The 16,994-nt window shown below is 47.7% G+C and overlaps 2 protein-coding genes across 2 annotated transcripts in view; both read right to left on the reverse strand.

Moving 5' to 3' along the window:
• Nucleotides 1-16,994, reverse strand: part of CAPN5 (calpain 5) — a 36,266-nt gene that overhangs the window by 11,032 nt on the left and 8,240 nt on the right. Inside the window, exons 2-4 of the mRNA XM_068181744.1 lie at nucleotides 9,544-9,675; nucleotides 828-1,036; nucleotides 218-410 (exon numbers count right to left, since the gene is read on the reverse strand). Of these exons, the coding sequence (XP_068037845.1) occupies nucleotides 218-410; nucleotides 828-1,036; nucleotides 9,544-9,675 (534 nt within the window). The remainder of the gene's footprint in view (nucleotides 1-217; nucleotides 411-827; nucleotides 1,037-9,543; nucleotides 9,676-16,994) is intronic.
• Nucleotides 4,688-7,052, reverse strand: OMP (olfactory marker protein). The gene has a single exon (XM_068178446.1). The coding sequence runs from the start codon at nucleotides 6,314-6,316 to the stop codon at nucleotides 5,837-5,839; it is 480 nt and encodes a 159-aa protein (XP_068034547.1). The 5' UTR covers nucleotides 6,317-7,052; the 3' UTR covers nucleotides 4,688-5,836.

A 16,994-nucleotide genomic window follows, 5' to 3' on the forward strand; every position in this document is an offset into this window, starting at 1 on the left:
TTAAAGGGTAGTAGGATGAATGTGGACTCTTGGACATAGCAACAAGGAATAAAGAGGATTGACATTCAGGATTCACTCCTTTTGCCATCATCCAGAAGTCGGAACCCTTGGCCACAATTTATCTGATCTAATTTAGAAATTTATGACTGTGTAAGATAACTACATCCTAAAACGCCAATTCCTGTGGCACCGTGACCATACTGGTAATGTTGCTTACTTTGATGGAGCAGCTGATGAGGCCTCCCCTGTTGTGCACCTTCAGCACGCGCTCAAAGAGGAGGTTTCGCTTGGCTTCATCAGCAATGTAGTCCCCTTCGGTCAGGTCGATAGGTTCAGAGACCCCACCAGTGAAATCCACCAGGGCATCAGCTGTGTTGCCTCCATCCAGGGCCTCGTAACAGCCTGACAACCTGAAAGAGGGTGACAGGGATGGCACGATTCTGGCCTGACATTTTAAGGGGCTGGGGACGATTCTTGGGGCAACCTCAAGAACGGAGATTTGCAGTTGAACTTCAAGTGGGAGAGGACAGCAAACTAGGGTATAAAAATAGAACCTACATTCCTTGCTGCACTCTTGCTGTCATAGGACCAAGGTAAAAGGAACTTGAAATCTCTAGAATTGGTGTTACTTAAAGAAACACTGAAGGGTATTTTGCTTTGAGGGTAAATTAGGGGTTTTTTTCTTAGTGTTTGCCTGTTTGAGTTATGTACTACTTCTCTGCAGGAAAGACGTTGTTTCCACTGCTGCAAACTAGCTGATGAATGAACAGAAAGGAAAAACAGAGTGCCCAAGTCCCACTTTATCCTACAACTGCCTGGGTACCTACTTGGCATAAGCTTTTTCCACCAAGGCACACCAGAACTCATTCCTGGAGTTGGAGTGGCAGTAGATGAGCTGATTGTGGAGTGTGGGCAGGCGGTCATCGATCACCACATCCAGCCACTGACCAAAGCGCCAGAACTGGAAGTGGAAGATCCCCACGTAGCTCTCAGGTTTCTCAGGGTTCCACTCCTGCTCCTTCCAGTCTGGGATGACCTGCAGAAGAAGAGGCACATATACCCAAATTATTCCTTATTATTCCTTTTTTTTTTCCTGGGATTGACTCTCATCCTGGAACTAATGCAGGCATTATCAAAGACAAGGAAGAATATGAGGGGGATGGACTTGCTTACAGTCTTCTGGGGCCAGATTTTGGACCTGGTTCTACCAATGCAAACTAGATTAACTTGTACTGGAATAGCTTATACTTCACTGTCCCTTAGAAGGTGGAGTTAAAGACCTTTGTCGTCTTTCTTATAACCCGACCCTGGACATCTGCTGCCATCTACTTCTGTAGACAGGCTATTGGAGCAGATGAGTTCTTTGTTTAACCAGGGATGGTTATTTTTATGACCATGTCTTTTGTTTTTTTTAGTGTCAGTAGGGTATCACTAATAAAGGGTACCTTCTTTGGTTCTCCTGCTTGATTCTGGTGTGACTTGACTGGCCCAAGAGCAAGTGTGGTATTCATCTACCTGGTGGAAATGAACAGGCAGCAGATACTCTGCATGAACCTACTCTGTTAAGTAGAAGTGGGAAAAGCAGGATCCCAATTCCTTCAAAGTCTCCATTCTTTCTTGTCAAGAGCTACCACGCTCACCCAGGCAAGCACAAGGAGGTGATTTGGTGAAAGATGGAAAAGAAGGCCTAAGTTGAAAGAAGCCCTAGAGCAGCTGAGGAGTCAGAGGAGGCACAGGTTTGGTGTCACTGCCAGCAGGACAGGCACAAGCAAAGGGGAACTGCCAAAGTCTGTAGCCCATCATGGCTGCAGGGACCACCAGCTCTGCTTTGGATGGAAAATTCACCCAACAGCTGGGACAGAAATGAGCACAGCCAGGCACAGATGCTACATGTAGGGGAATCTGCATCTTGTTTGGAACCACAATACAGAGGCACAAAGCAAGGAACTACTGCACTGCAGTTTAGCTTTTGCTGAGGGTGGAGGCAATGTGGTTTTACTGCATGGCCAGGGCAGGCTGCGATACCACGTGTAGTTACTGTAGCTGATGCTGACAAGTATGGACAGCAGCAGTAATGTGACTGCCTGTGACACCCCTGCTACTTCACTTACCTGCTCCCAAAGGATCATGAGCTCAGTGATAAAAAACCCCAAGGTGTCCATGCAAGTATGCATTATGTTATTATGTCCCAATACACCAAATACTCACTTTCCTGTGGAGAGCTGAGCATGTTGGAGTGGGACAGGAAAGGACACAACTACATTGCATGGAAAGAGTCTCTTCAAGAAGTCACAGGACATGGTGAAACCACCTTTACTGTGTGTCCTTGTCCAGCTGACAGAGCTGCCTTTTTTTTGTTTTGTTTTGTTTTTTTTTTTTTGGTTTTTTGTTTGTTTGTTTGTTTTGTCTGCTGTCACAAAGCAGGAATTGTGCAGAGAGAATTCCTTCTGAAAAGCCCCCCAACTCCTTAGCTACCAACAATGATCTAGCCCAGGGCTCTTATTGCTCCTACACTGAAATATTAATGATGCCATCAACCCTGCAAGCTCACAGGCACTCTTGACTCGTCCAGTTCAATAGAAGCAGAGCAGACAAAGCCATGAAAAAGAGCCACATTTGGAGGGTTTGGTGTTTTATAGGAGTGCTAACAATGGTGTCCCAGAGTCCTCTCTGGAGATTGCCAGGAGATGTCAGCCAGCCCTCCATCAGTGCTCACTGATTCCCTCCTGACTGGAGCTCATCCTAATGAATTGTCATAGAGGGCCATTGTGATAATCAACTCGCTATTAATGCGGGCTTAGAAATGATCCAGGCATTGATTAGAGGCAGCTTATCAGCCAGGGCTGGTAGTGACAGCTTCCAGCTGGCTGAGTCTGAGACTTGCTCCTACTGTCACTGGTGGCATGACACACAGGTCCCCACCATCCTCCTCATTTCTTCACTTGGGGACAGCTCTGGGAGCACCCTCCACCACTGAAGGCAGCAAAAATGGTCAGCTTCCATCCAGAGCAGGGTCCAGGAGCAAGGACTGGTCGTTTTCTACACTGATCCAGGAGGAAATGAGAGGAGTCTGATCTCCACAGGTGTTCCCTGCTGGAGAGTATGCCATGGACCACCCATCCCACCATCCCAACTAGTCCTGCCCTCAGCTTGGTTGCATGACACTGGGGCAGTGGAAACCAGATTCTTCTCCTTCACCCAGCTGTGCTGCTTTTTCCTTAGGGGTTCACAAAATCAGGAGCTGTAACACCATTTAGTGTGACAAATTTACAGTGAAAGAGTTGAGAGATAGGTAAATTGGGAGGTCAGAAATGCCAGGTTCACCTCCCTAAGCTGATTGATTTTTCAATTTTCTTAAGAGTGGCTAATTAAGAGAAAATGCACCTGTGACCCTGGAAAAAAATGTCCCTGATGAGAAGGAGAAATTGGTACATGTCAAGTTCTGCAAGGCTTCTGCTGGGAACTTGCCTCTTCAGAATAAGGAGAGAGGTACCCAGCTGTACCAATCTGCTGGGCTGTGGTACAAACTGGGATGAAATTCCTCTGTGAGATGGGACAGGGTGATATATCTGAAAGTCTTTATGGGATGCTGAAACTGTGTAGGGATACTTTCAGTGACTGGTAAAAAGAGGCTCATCTTCCCTGCACCAGAGAGAGATCACACTGGTACCCTCACCTCCCTTTCCCAGTTCTGAAGGAAACAAGGATCCACCTGAGAATCATTTCCCCTTCTATGCCCAGCTTCAACCCCCTCTTGACCACAAAAAAACCTACTCAATACTCCGTGAAGCCTTTCACACCAAGAGAGAAGAAAGTAAATGTTCATCTTACATTTTACAGGAAGTTAAAAGGGGCTCAAGAATACCAATATTGAAATTTGGTGCATTATTGCATGCAGGATTAAGGCAGCTTCCAAAGGGAGCATAAAGAAGACACAAACAGCCTCAGTCCTTAAGGGGAACCCATTGTCTAGGCTTTTATTTACTGTGGTACACCAACACCCAGCAAGATATCTGCAGCAAGAACTCTACCATAGCAACGTAGCAATGGCATATTGTGAGACTTAGCATGCAAAAACCACTTTGGATGTTGCCAGTGGCTCCTGTTATTTGGTCTAAAGTGGTTTGTAGTCAGGAACTCTGCTCTGGGATGTACAAGGAGGGGTTTTATATGGCAAAGTTTGCTAGGACCCTAGAGGCGTGTTTGGCCAAGCAGGGATGCATCCACTTTTCTCTCTACTCACCAAGTCCAGCATTTCTTGGGGTCTAAACAAAGACGTCAGCTTGTCTTGCAACGGCCATGACACAGCTGTAGGATTTGGTGGTTGCTGGGCCTTGGTTTTGGGCAAGACTCAGAGTTCCCACCATCTCTCCAGCCAGTAGCTGATCTGCTTTCTTTCTCCTTTCTGCCTAGCATAACTTGTGCATGTCATTTTATACACTACTGTTGGGCTGGGGAAGGCATAGGGTCTGCATCTCTGGAGGTTTTGGAGAAGAGGTTGGACTCTTTTTGGGGCTGGTCTGCATAAGTCTGCAGGCCACAGGTACAAAGTCACCTTGCCCTGGCTTTCCCATCACTGCTCTCTCCTTACTCATCTTGGAGGATGCCAGGCTGCCCCTTGAGGAGTACTCACAAACATTTGAGTGCAATCTGAGCAGAGGACCAACGATAGTTATACTTAGCTCTTTCAAGGGGCTTTTCTATCTGTGTGTCTCAGAAGCTCATTGAAGTACTCTCCACTTTTTGGTGGAGGAAAAGGAAACATCCCAGCTTAGTAGTTTACTTGCAGTCATGGGGCAAACTGGGCTCAAAACACTCTCCTGTTCCAATACTTATAAATGTATCACTACCCTCTGCTCCCATGGTCACCCAGACACCCTTCCATGTGTTTTAGAGGGGAGGAGACACTGCTTTTAAGGGACAGAAGCAGCAGGTTCCTGCTCTGTGGCTTGCAAAGTGCTCTGCAGCCTCCTGGCTCTCTAGAGACATTTCAGAGTAAATATTTTCATGGGTGCTTTAAGGACAGGACAAAGCACAGATTAGCTCTGCTGCAGAGGACTCATTGCAGGCCTAGGCTGCTCTGAGCTGCTGGCTCTGCCCACACACACACACTCCAACCCATCTTGGACCAACAAATTCCACCCTCCCCCGACAAGAAATGATGTCAGTGGTCAGAAAAGGCTGGTCCAACCTCCCCATTAGTCCAGTGGGTTTACAATCTGCAGAACACAGCGAGTCCAAGTGTAAGTATTTCAGCTTCACAGCAAGGTGGATTCTCCACGGAACTGGTCTTCAGAGACTCCAAGCAGCCACAGCAGCAGCACAAGTCACCAGAGCCTGCAAGCACTCAGCATCTTGCAAGGAGAGGAACTCATCACAAACAAGCCCTCCCTTTTTAATGGCTAGGATGGAAACTGGAAAGCAGGGCTCTCTCCGGGGGTCCCTGCTGGTTTCTGGCATGGCAATTACTTATTTTTTCAGTGGGTTTTTGGTGTGCAGTTGCTACAGTGAGAGGACTTAGGGCAGCCTTGTATTTCCAAGCCAGTAAGACCCTGTGTGAATCCCTAATGAATTGAAAAGCACACAGTCTTATACTCCAGACAAATGCAGCAGCAAGCTCGTGGTCCCCTTCTCATCATTTAGACAGAGGGCAGCACATTTGGGGAATATTTCACAGGTTTGAGGGGCTCCTGAAGCACTGAGCTGTTCTCTGCTTTACCACGGTGCTGTCTCTCATTAAGAAGAAAAAAAGAAAAAAAAAACAGATATAAAAATGGAACAAAGAACTGAACTGAAAGAAGCACAGCTGGAGCGAGAAAAGCTGAGCAAGAGGCGATCAGGCTTTAAAAACAATGGAGCCTTTCAGCTGGGCTGGTTCGAGGCCGCCAGTGAAAGTGAGGAGAAAATACATCACCTTGCGGATCTGGGCTAATTCTGCTATCCGCTCCCCAAATTCCTGGGCATCTGCCTCATTGCACTCCACCTCCTCGGCCCCTAGCTTCTTCCAGAAGATGCCCACCGGCTCCAGCAGCTGCCGGTTCATCAGGTGGGTGAGATCAGGAGTCCAGTGCTGGGAGGTGCCAGTCACCGTGACCTTCCCAGGTCTCTCCAGCTGCACGTTCCAGCGGAGGAAGCGCAGTTTGTGCTGCTGGATGAAATCCACTCGGTAGATGTGCTCATTGGGACGCAGCAGCTTCTCACCATCCTGGGGCCTCATGTTTCTTTGCTGCAGGCTCTGGAATCGCAGCCGCATGCGCCGGGTGAGCTGCTCGTCGCAGGTGAAGGGCAGCTCAAGCATCCCTGCCTCAGCTGCCATCACCTTGGCTGCTCCTCTGCTCTGTCCTCAGCAGCGTGTGGCTCTCAAACAGGACACGCAGGGGGAAAGATCAGACAGGCCCTGGAGCTGGTGTCCTTTCTCCACAGTCGCAGCAGTGCTAGGCAACCTAGGCCAGTGACGCAAAACACCTCTGGGGCTTCCCCTGAGTGCCCTCCCGACTCATTTGCAGATTCAGAACTGTTGGTGCTGCTGTGCACGATAATCTATAGGGAAGGGATGTCTCATGTCAGCCTCCCCGGCAACCTCTCTGACAATCATGGCTCATTATCCCAAAACAAAGCCAGGGATGCCACCTTGGCAGGGAATAGTGGCAGTGGCTTTCTCTGAGTGTAGGCTCATGGCTAATTCAGGCTAGAGTGAGATTCTGGAGGAGTCTGGTCCAACCCACTGCTCAAAGCAGGACTTACTTTAGATTAAATCAGTCATGTTTCTCTGGGCTTCATCTAGTCTGTCTTTGAGTATCTCCATGGACAGAGGTCTCACAGTCTCTCTGGGCCCTGTTCCGGGGTCTGACTGGGCTCATGTAGATGATAAGCTGCAGCTTGTGCTGCTGTCCTTTGTCCTCTGACTGTGCATCCCCGCAAAAGCCTGGCTCCATCTTGTCCACACTCTGCTATCCAGGCTGGATGGGGCTCTGAGCAACAAGGTTCAGTGGCAGGTGTTTCTGTCCATGGCAGGAGGGATGGAGCTAGATGACCTTTAAAGGTTCCTTCCAAGCCAAACCACTCTGTGATTCCACTGTTAAGTAGCTGCACACAGCAATAAGCTCTCCTTTTACCTTCTCTCCTCCTGGATGCACAAATCCACTTTCCTCCTGGCCTCCATCAGGCTGTGCCATCCACAGAAGGGCACGAGGATCCCAAGGGACAAATTGACTATAAGTCAATGAATAGCAAACTAACATGACCATCATGCCCTTTTCTGGATGGCACAACTGGCAGGAATCAGACACCACACTGCTCCTGCAGCAGCAAATCAGCACCAGCATTCTGGCATGGTTTTGCCCCCCATTTTAACGTCTCAATTTCTTTTCATAAAAGCTAGACACATCTGAAGGGTCATAGAAAGGGTATTATAGAGCCAGATCACACTTAGAGCCATGTAGGGTCATCCAAGACTCAGAAAATTAGAAAACAGCTCTCAACTACATTCTAGTACCCCATTCCCACTCAGTGATTCACACCACACAGGCATAATGGGAAGCAGGGACATGGAGAAAGCAAGGTGGAAGAAAATGTTTGAATAAAATAACCTTCTGGGATCCACAGGGATGTGCTGGCCTGCCTTATTTTCTTGAGGGTATTCCCCCTCCCCACACTTAAGAGACACACTGTGTGAAATACAGCAAGGGAGATACAGAGCTTATGTTACATCCTGGTGTACACCAGGAATACATTTTGCAGTAGCCATGGGTTATCTGGGCCAAGATTCCTGGGCTGATATTTCAGAGATACTAAAGCCTACATCAGCGTCTCTCAGCTCTTGCCAGACTCCAAATAGAGTCATTTTGGTGTCCAGGAATGTTATCACAACGTGTGATAACATTGCATGTGTAATCACACTTAGGATCAAGGGGCCCGTTATTTCTGTCTCTGAGATCTTCAGCAAATAAGAAATTTACTGTGAGCATGGTGAGACACTGACACAAGTGGCTCAGAGAAGCTGTGGATGACCCATCCCTGGAAGTGTTCTAGGCCAGGTTGGATGGGGCTTTGAGCAATCTGGTCTAGTGAAAGGTGTCTAGTGAAAGGGAGCTGGAACTAAATGATACTAAGGGTCCCTTCCAACCTACATAATTCAATAAATCAAACCTTTCTGAAAGAAAAGAGAGGACAGGTAAAAAAAAGCTTCTGAGAGTTAAAGCAATGGAAAATGAGAAGTCACAAACACTCACAGCCAAATTGCCAAGGGAGGAAAAGCAATGCCTGGCAAACTGAAATAATGAAGTGTCCAAAGGGACCCAGCCTCTGTTTGGTTGCCATTTCCCAGGGCAGAGCTGGAAGTGAATGGTGAGGAAGGATGACAACTTGCCCACTCACCCTTGGGGGATGTTGATGGTGAGGAACAAGCTAAACAACCCTGTGCGTCACCCTTGTAATGAGAGCCACAGCAGTCACCACAGCCACCATGGCAGGAAGCCTTATTGCTTATCTAGAAGGCAACAACAGCTATCCTATTCCCATATAAAGAAAAATCTCAATTTTAACAGAAAACGGGGATGCTGCAAGAAATCCCTAAGCTTGGTGCTCATGCTCACCACAGGAAGCAGAAACTGGAAGAACCACAGCACACAGAGCAGATGTAAAGTTGTGGGATGGAGGAAACTGTCTCAGGCCCGTGGCTGTAGGAGGCTGTGGGTGAAGGAGAGGTGCAGCCTGCACACACTGGCTGCCTTCTACAGTAAAATCTGGGAAAAGCTGCTTGCAACTTGCTGGTCTCTTGCCCTATGATGACGCACACCTGCACCAGAGGCTGAAGTCCCCCTGCCTCGGCTTTCACAGGGCTGACCTCTTGCACTGATGAGGCCGTGGTGGACACGGGCACAGACTGTCCAAGGACGTGGCACTGAGCACCTCCTTCCCCCTGTACCTCTCTTCTTGCTCCCCAGGCCTGCAGTCCCTCGCTCTGGTGCAACTCCTTGGTGGCTTTCTGGCACCCAGTACATTCCCCTTGGACCCCACACTTGAAGAAACACTGCCACATGGTGCCATCCAGCCATGGGACATGCCAGGGATGGAGCTTTGGGCAAGCAGTGACTTGGGAGAGATGTTAACACCCTGAAATCAACCCACCTGCCCCAGCATGAGGTGTCTCACTGCCAAGGTGGAACACAGTAAACAGCCAAAGAGAGGGGACACCATGGGAACAAGGGAAACAGATGCTTCAGCTGAGCATCCTGAATTTTGTTCCTCTTGCTAATTTTTAGGTTATTTTGGAATTCAAAGGGTCAAATTTGGGATCTGAAAAACAGGATGCGATTTGATCCACTTGGTTAAGGAGAAACTGGCCAAGGGTTTGGCTGGAGTGTGGTGACTGCAGTCATGATGACTAATGCCCTTTGTAAGTCAGTCTTTCAAGGGGGATTTTTGCAAATTATCAGCTTTTCAGGACATGAGGCATTCCTGAGAACCAGTTTTTGACCTGGACAAACACAGTGCAAAGCCAAGGTGTTGACAGGCTCTCCCCTGGCATGGGGAACCACTTACCTTCTGCCACAGAGACTCCCGAGATGCCAGGGAGGAGCAGGCAGCCACAAACCAGCAGTTCCCAACCTGGCCCTGGTGCAAGTCATGGGAGCTGATCCCATCCACAAAGAGACGTGGATCATTGCAGATTTCCTGTGGGACAGGAGAAAAACAGACACACTGGCTCAGTGAGCAGACAGGGAAACCAGGAGTGGTGTTTCTTGGCAAAGGAAAGTCACTTCCTCTCTTCCTCAGACTCCATGTAAACCTGGCCTGCAGCGTTCTGCTGGCCTCGCTCATCAGGCTGGTGGCAGAAGGACCTGTCCTGCCTTCTGCTCTCACCAGGACATGGGCAGCATCACAAGACCTATTCCCTATTGTGTCCCAGCACCAGTGCAGCTTTGTTATAATTATCCCTGTTGATAACGGTATAGTTTCACACCATTACAGCCCTTCTAAGTCGCCTTTACTCCGTGAGTGTTTTACGAAGAGTGAGGGATCTGCTCTTCCAGACCCTAGCACAGCAGATAAAAAAAATCGGTGAGCCAAAAGCTTTGTATCTGGGTCAGAAGGATTAAATACTCATTCTGTCATCAAAACCAGGATGGTGGATTGTGCATAGACACCGTGAATGGAGAAACTTGGGTAGGAGGCATTTGGGAGGTAAGCTCATCCAACCATGCACCAAGACTATCAGCTTTTCTCTGCCTGACTCCTGCCAGGCTGCCCTCCCTGCTTCCCACTCCCACTTAAAGCCTGGCCAAGAAAGCACTTAAATAACAGAGGGTGTTGAGCAACCTTCAGGTGGCACAATGCTTTTTTAAATTTTTTTTTTCTCCTGCTCAATCCAGTTTGTAAGTTCGGGTCCAGCTGGAGGCTGGGAGCAGATGGGAAGGACAAAGAGCTGAAAGAACTTTTTCCTTTTGTTATTACATTTAATTTCAAGAGGAAAAAGGAAAAGCAGATTATTCTTCTTCCCCTACACCTCCCAATTTTTCAGGCTGGTTGCATCCAGAATAATATGCCCCTCCCACCTGAACTTTGCATATGAGGACTTGAATTACCTCTACCCATAGATACATGGAAGGGTTTGGGTTGGAAGGGACTCTAAAGATCATCTAGTTCTAAACCCTGCACTCTAGGTAGAGACCTCACCCACTAGATTAGGTTGCCTAGGGCTCCATCACAGGGAGGAAAACCATAAGAACCTCCTGCTATTCCCACCTAGCCCAGCCAGCACCAAATACCTCCAAATTAACCTGACACTGGCCAGGATCAGACCAAGAAAATGGACTAATGCCCTAATGCTGGCGTTGCAAGATGTTGGGATGAGCGCTAGGGGGAGGCAAGCCGACACCAGCAAAGGCAGGAGCCACCTGTGCCTCTCGGCATCGCTGAGCAACGCAGGGATGGGAGAGGATCAGGTTCAGCTCCAGTGTCACAGCACCGGGAAGCATCCAGCAGTGGGGATGCTTCTGGTGGTGGGGATGTCAGTAAGATCAGCTCTTTGTGATCCTGCTCTGGGGAGCAGAGGCTCTTTCTTTATTCCATCTAAGGACCACAGGTGCCCTTCTGCCCCTGGGGGGATCTGCAGATTACAATAAAGGAGTTTCTTGGTATTACACAGACAGGTGAGAACACAAAATCATGAGAAACACAAGAGACACAAAATGGTTTGGGTTGGAAGGAATCTTTTAAAGGCCATCTAGTCCAAGTCCCTGCAATAAGTGGGGACATTGTCAACTGGATCAGGTTGCTCAGAACCCAGCCCAACCTCACCTTTAATGTTTCCTGGGGCTGGGACATTGATCACCTCTCTGGGCAAGCTGGGCCAGTGTCTGACCACCCTCACTGTAAAAAACTTCTTCCTTATAAGTAGTCTAAATCAACTGTCCTTCAGTTTTAAACCACTACTCCTTGTCCTATCTCAACAGGCCCTGCTAAAAAGTTTGTCCCCATCTTTCTTATAAGCCCCTTTCAAGTACTGAGAAGCTGCAGTGAGGTCTGCTCTGGAGTGCAGAGCGGGGCTACCACGCTTCCCTGCAGAAGGCCCACACACCACGCTCAAGCCCTGGCACTGAGCCCGGTCCCAGCGGACTCCCAGTGATCCTAAGTACAGAGTCATCAAATCAATGTGGTTACAAGGAATTTCTGGATATCATCCACTTCATAACCCCTAATCAAAGGAGGGTCAGATACAGCAGGTTGCTCAGGACTGTGTTCAGTCAGATTTTGAATATCTCCAGGAATGGAGACTTTGCAACCTCACTGGGAAGACTGTGCTAGTTTTTGGACCAGTCACACAGTAGAAAGTCTTTTCTTATACTTAAATGGAATTTCCTGGTTTTCAGTTTGCACACACTGTGTCTTGTACTGTCACTGGGCACCACTGAGAAGTCTGGCTCTGTGTCCTTCATTCCCAGCTATCCAGTATTTATGGACATTGTTAAGATTCCCCTTATCCTTCTCTTCTCCAGAGTGAAGAATTACAGAATCATTAAGAAGACCTCTAAGATCATGGAATCCAGCCATTAACCCAGCACTGCCAAGTCCACCACTAAACCATGTCTCTCAGCACCACATCTATACTTTTCTTGAATATTTCTAGAGATGGTGATTCCACTGCTTCCCTGGGCAGTCTGTTCCAATGCTTGAACACCCTTTCAGTGGAGAAATGTTTTCTAATATCCAATCCTTGTAAAGGGGAAGGCAGAATTGCCTTCTTGTTCCAATGCCATGAAACTGATTCTATCAGGATAAGTCTCATCTATGGGTCAGTCTCCACAGCAAAACCCCCTGGGAAGTTTTGCTGTATTCCTTAGACTGGAGCTTACCAATATTAAATTACTTGGATTCTTCAGTCCCTATGGAAGATGCTAAGTTTCCACTCATACTTTTTGTACCTGGTCTAGACTGTGTGTCCTCAATCCACTGGGATGACATCCCCTGTATTCTGGCTGTAGTTAGGTGGGAGCCAAGGACCAAGGCACTGCTTCAGGCAGGCTGCAATGCCTCAGGATTGCATGGAGCACAGTGAGGCACAGTGTGATGCAAAGCACGCTCAGAGCCATGGAGCACCATGGCCAAGTACAGAGGTGATTGATGAACAAGATACCAGTGGGAACTAGGTCAAAAAGCCAAGAAAAGCTTTGGAACATTTAGTGTTCCTTTTCCTGTGAAAAGTGCTGGAACTGATAAGGAGCTTGTTCTGCAGACAGATGGAATTACAGGGCCTGGAATTTGCATGTGCAAGGGGAGAAGAGAAGCAGAGATTCCCAGACCAGAGAAGGTCATGACCTTGATTTCCTCCCCCCCATGCAACAGACAGAATCCAGGTGAGCAATAACATTTATCCAGGCAGCAAACACCACATCACCCTCCCAGCACCATGACCCTGAGAGAGGAGGGCAGCACACCAACATCTACACCCACACACACTCTAGGGCCTTCTGGGTTCAGGCTTCAGCCACCACAGAACCAGCTCAAACTGTCTCTTGACACTTGAGGCTTCAGCAGACAGGAACTCCATCCTGTCCTTCATTTATCACAGCCAGATTCTGGGTTCTGGCTGCTCCTAGTCTGGACACAGATGGAGAACAGGAAGGAACAGGGAGGGGAAGCCAAAAGCCATGGCTGCAGGGAAGCTATGGTTTTAATGTGTGGTTCTTAACTCTACCTTGGCCAAGGGAGTCATCCACGTCTCTTTATCCCTAAGGAGAACCCATCTTGGAGAATTCCAAGAATCACCGAATCATTGAGGCTGGCAAAGCCCTTAAGATCACCAAGTCCAACGATTAATCCAACATTTCCATGTTCACCACTAGATCATGTTGCCAAGTGCCACACACATATGTTCTTTGTACACTTCCGGAGATGGTTATTACAAGGATTCTAAGCACCATCAGAGATGATCTGCCCTCCCTGAAATTGTCCACTGAAATGCCTGCTGAGCTCCAGGCAACAAAACACAATTTAGAGAAAGCCTGTGTGGATGGTTCTATGGAAAGATTCAGACTGATAACACAGAGACGACCAAAATTGTGATTCAAAGTTCTGGTGATTCACACCCTCCCTCCTCCAATGGATGTGGGACAGAGGCGGAAATCAGAGCCAGAGCAGATCCTTGTCGATGAGGGGCTGATTGCAGAGGTCTGGCTTATGAGAGCCCAGATTGGGACAGTTTGCTCCCTCTGGTTTTGGGTTTTTGAAGTTCATTAAGGGAAAAAAAAAAAAAAAAGATCCAATCAGAGCAATTATCTTGTACTCTTTTGCTTCCCATCCAAAAGCATGTGGTCTTTCCCTCTGCTCTCCCTTTTGGGATACTTTCTCAAAACTCACACAATTTTCTTCCAAATATATTTAAAGCAGAAAATATCTTCCTCACCTTCTCCAGCTAGTCCAATTCCACACAGGGTTGTAAGGAGAAAATCACTCTCTAATTTGCTTTAGAATTGGTGACTGTTTTACCATAAATGTTTCCTGGTGCAGGTTTCTGAGATTCAGATTCAATGGGGATTTGGATCATGTCCAACCAGATGTGGGGAGGGAAAAAGCTATGGCAGGAGGAGGAATAACCACGGGAGATACAACATCTGCTGCATGCCAGGACCATTTTTTGCTAACAAGATCTTGTAAGGAACAGACTAGTCTAATTTCATTGCAGAGCCTGGCTGTTTCAGAACAATGCCTTCACTCAGACTTGTAAAATCAGCAAAATAATCTATTAGAATGGCTGTGTTCTCTCCCTCCCTTCTGAGCAACTGGGAACTGAAAGGATGATGTCTTAAATGTCACTCACACAGACAAGAGAGCAAGAGGCCCCAAGCATGGCAAGCAATGGTGACACAGCAGACACAAATGTCCCTGTGTTGCTCTGCTGCAGGTATCTGCAACTGGGATGCGATTTTGCAAAAAAGGGGAATTAATAAAATGTGCACCAGGGTGACAAAGGAAAGGGAAATGGGGTGAATTTAGAATACCAGGTGTCTATGCTTTCAGATGGATTAATATAAGATTATAGAATCATGGAGTGGTTTGGGTTGGAAGGCACCTTAAAGATCATCTCTCTCCAACTCCCTGCCACAGGCAGGGACACCTTCCACTAGACCAGGGTGCTCAAACCCCATCCAACCTGGCCTTGAACACTTTCAGGGACGTGCTAGCCACAGGTTCTCTGGGCAATCTGTGACAGGGTCTCACTGCTCTCACTATAAAAAAATTGCGTTGTTATATCTACTTTTAATCCATCCTTTTTCAGTTTAAAACCATTATCCCTTGTCCTGTCACTACAGGCTCTACTGAAAAATATATATACTTGGCAGATCAGCTTCACACACATGGAAGGAGGATAGGCTTGGCTGGGAGTATCTACACCCTACAGAATTGTTTGTGGGGGTTTGTATTGCCTCAGTCAGGCATCCCTAATGCTAATCCACTCACAGTATCTCAGTGTGTACACATTTGTATTGTTATCAGCTCCCTCACCATGCAGAGGGCACTGGACACTCCACCCACAGCAAACAGGACTTGCTTGTGAAGGGAGGCATCCAAAAACACAGGCTCACCACAAACTCCTTGACTCAGTTTGTGTACCACAGCATCATGCAATGGCGTTTGTTCTGGGACCAGGAAGAGTGGGGACAGTGTTTGTTTTGGCACCAGGAAGAGCAGGGACAGAGGCAAACAAGATCTAAAGGTCAGTTTGCAGGACCTTGACAGGTTCCTCTGCAGTTTTATTTTCCAGGTATCCAAAGTACAAAGGCACCCCAAAAAGGATAAAGCAATGAGGGGTGGAGAGACACATGAGGCTGTGAGAGTACTGCACTTCCCCAGGAGCAGATGGAGAGGGATTGGAAGGACAATGGCACAAGTACAGAGACCCCAGACCTGTCATTCCTCTCACATGCCCTTTCCAGGAATGCATTCTTGGGAAGCGCCACCATTAGTCCATCCAGGACTTCTTCAGTCTCTACCCAGCCAAGACTGATGCAGAGGCTGGCACAGCCTGGCTTTTAGCATCACCACACAGCCCTCCTCAAACCATCTCTCCCACAGCAAGTGCTTTTGTCTGGTGGCAATGCCACTAAAAAAAAAAATTTTTCCCTGGATACCAAGAGCCCTGAGGTCTGCAGAAGTCTCTGCCAAAGCAGGAAAATCTTCACATGGCTCACTGACAAACTGGGGGATGGGATGCTCAGAGCAGTGAGATGACATGCAAGGAAGAGGAAAAAAATAAGCTCCCAAGGCTGTTTAACACCCTCTGACAGATACACCTCTCTGACTCAGCACAGTGCTGCTGGCCACCTTCACCCATCCTCCATCATATCCCAGTCTTGAGCTCTCCTACAAATCTCCTTTGACCACCTTCCCCTGGAAAGGACTTGCAGGGTGAATCAACCCTGGTTTGGCAGTATTGTGAGTTTAAAATACACCCACACTCCAAAGCCTGTCCTCTCACATGGCACACCATGCTCTCAGTTGCTCCAACACTTTTAGTTGTGAGGTTTAACCTCAAACAGAGGAACTGCTTTGGCCTGAAACTATATGCATCGAGCCCAGACCTGGAGGATCACGGTCAGGCAGGTACAAGTGAGGGACCACAAAGCACGGGCAGGAGTCCAGAGGATGCTCCACATCTTGCACCACTTTTGAGCCATCAGTACCCACCCTGGAGGATGCAGAGGTGGGACCATGCTGGTGGAAAGGGAGGAGCCTATCCAAGTAAGTCCTGCTGTGAAAAACTGTAGTATTTCAGGAGGAATGGTCCAAACCCAGCCATTCATCACAGAGCTAATGTGAAATCGTGCAGCAAGCTGATGTGGCCAGGAGCTCAGTTGCACTGTTTCTGCCTCCAAGCAACATAATTCAGCAGCTGCCCTGCCTGAATCCCAAATCCTGTGTCCCACTGAAAGCCAGTCTTCTGAAATAGGATTTTGAAATCTAAATTGTGCAGAGGTGTTCTGTTGGTATTATTTGCTTTTAATTAACTTAAGAGTCATGTTATTGATGGGAAAAGAAGAACTGAAAGCTGCAAAGGGAAACTACCTCCACACTCCATTGTGTGTATCTCAGATCAAAATCTCCAAACTGTTTTTCTGTGGGGACACCTCCCACACCCCCTTGAGCCATACTCTCTCCATTTCCTTCTCCCAGGGCAAGGAAATACCCTTTGATTTGTGATTGTATCCCATTCATAGGACCTCCATTCAAAAACAGGACTTGACCTCACCACAGTCTAAATTAATTCCTGACTATGCAAAGATGATGAAAAATGAGGTTATCATGAGTTTAAGCCATTTAAAGAAACTACTTCCAGCCCACGCCTATTCTGGTTATTCATATACTGGGTGTAGCTTTACAAACAGAATCCTGTTTTATGAGAAAACCACCCTCTAGAGATGTGGAGTCATGAGCTTCTCCTAACTGGGAGAAGGAACATTAATTCTTATCTAACTCTGTCAGTGGCATTTCTA

The sequence above is a fragment of the Anomalospiza imberbis genome, chromosome 2 (assembly GCF_031753505.1).
Source record: "Anomalospiza imberbis isolate Cuckoo-Finch-1a 21T00152 chromosome 2, ASM3175350v1, whole genome shotgun sequence".
Classification (NCBI taxonomy): domain Eukaryota; kingdom Metazoa; phylum Chordata; class Aves; order Passeriformes; family Viduidae; genus Anomalospiza; species Anomalospiza imberbis.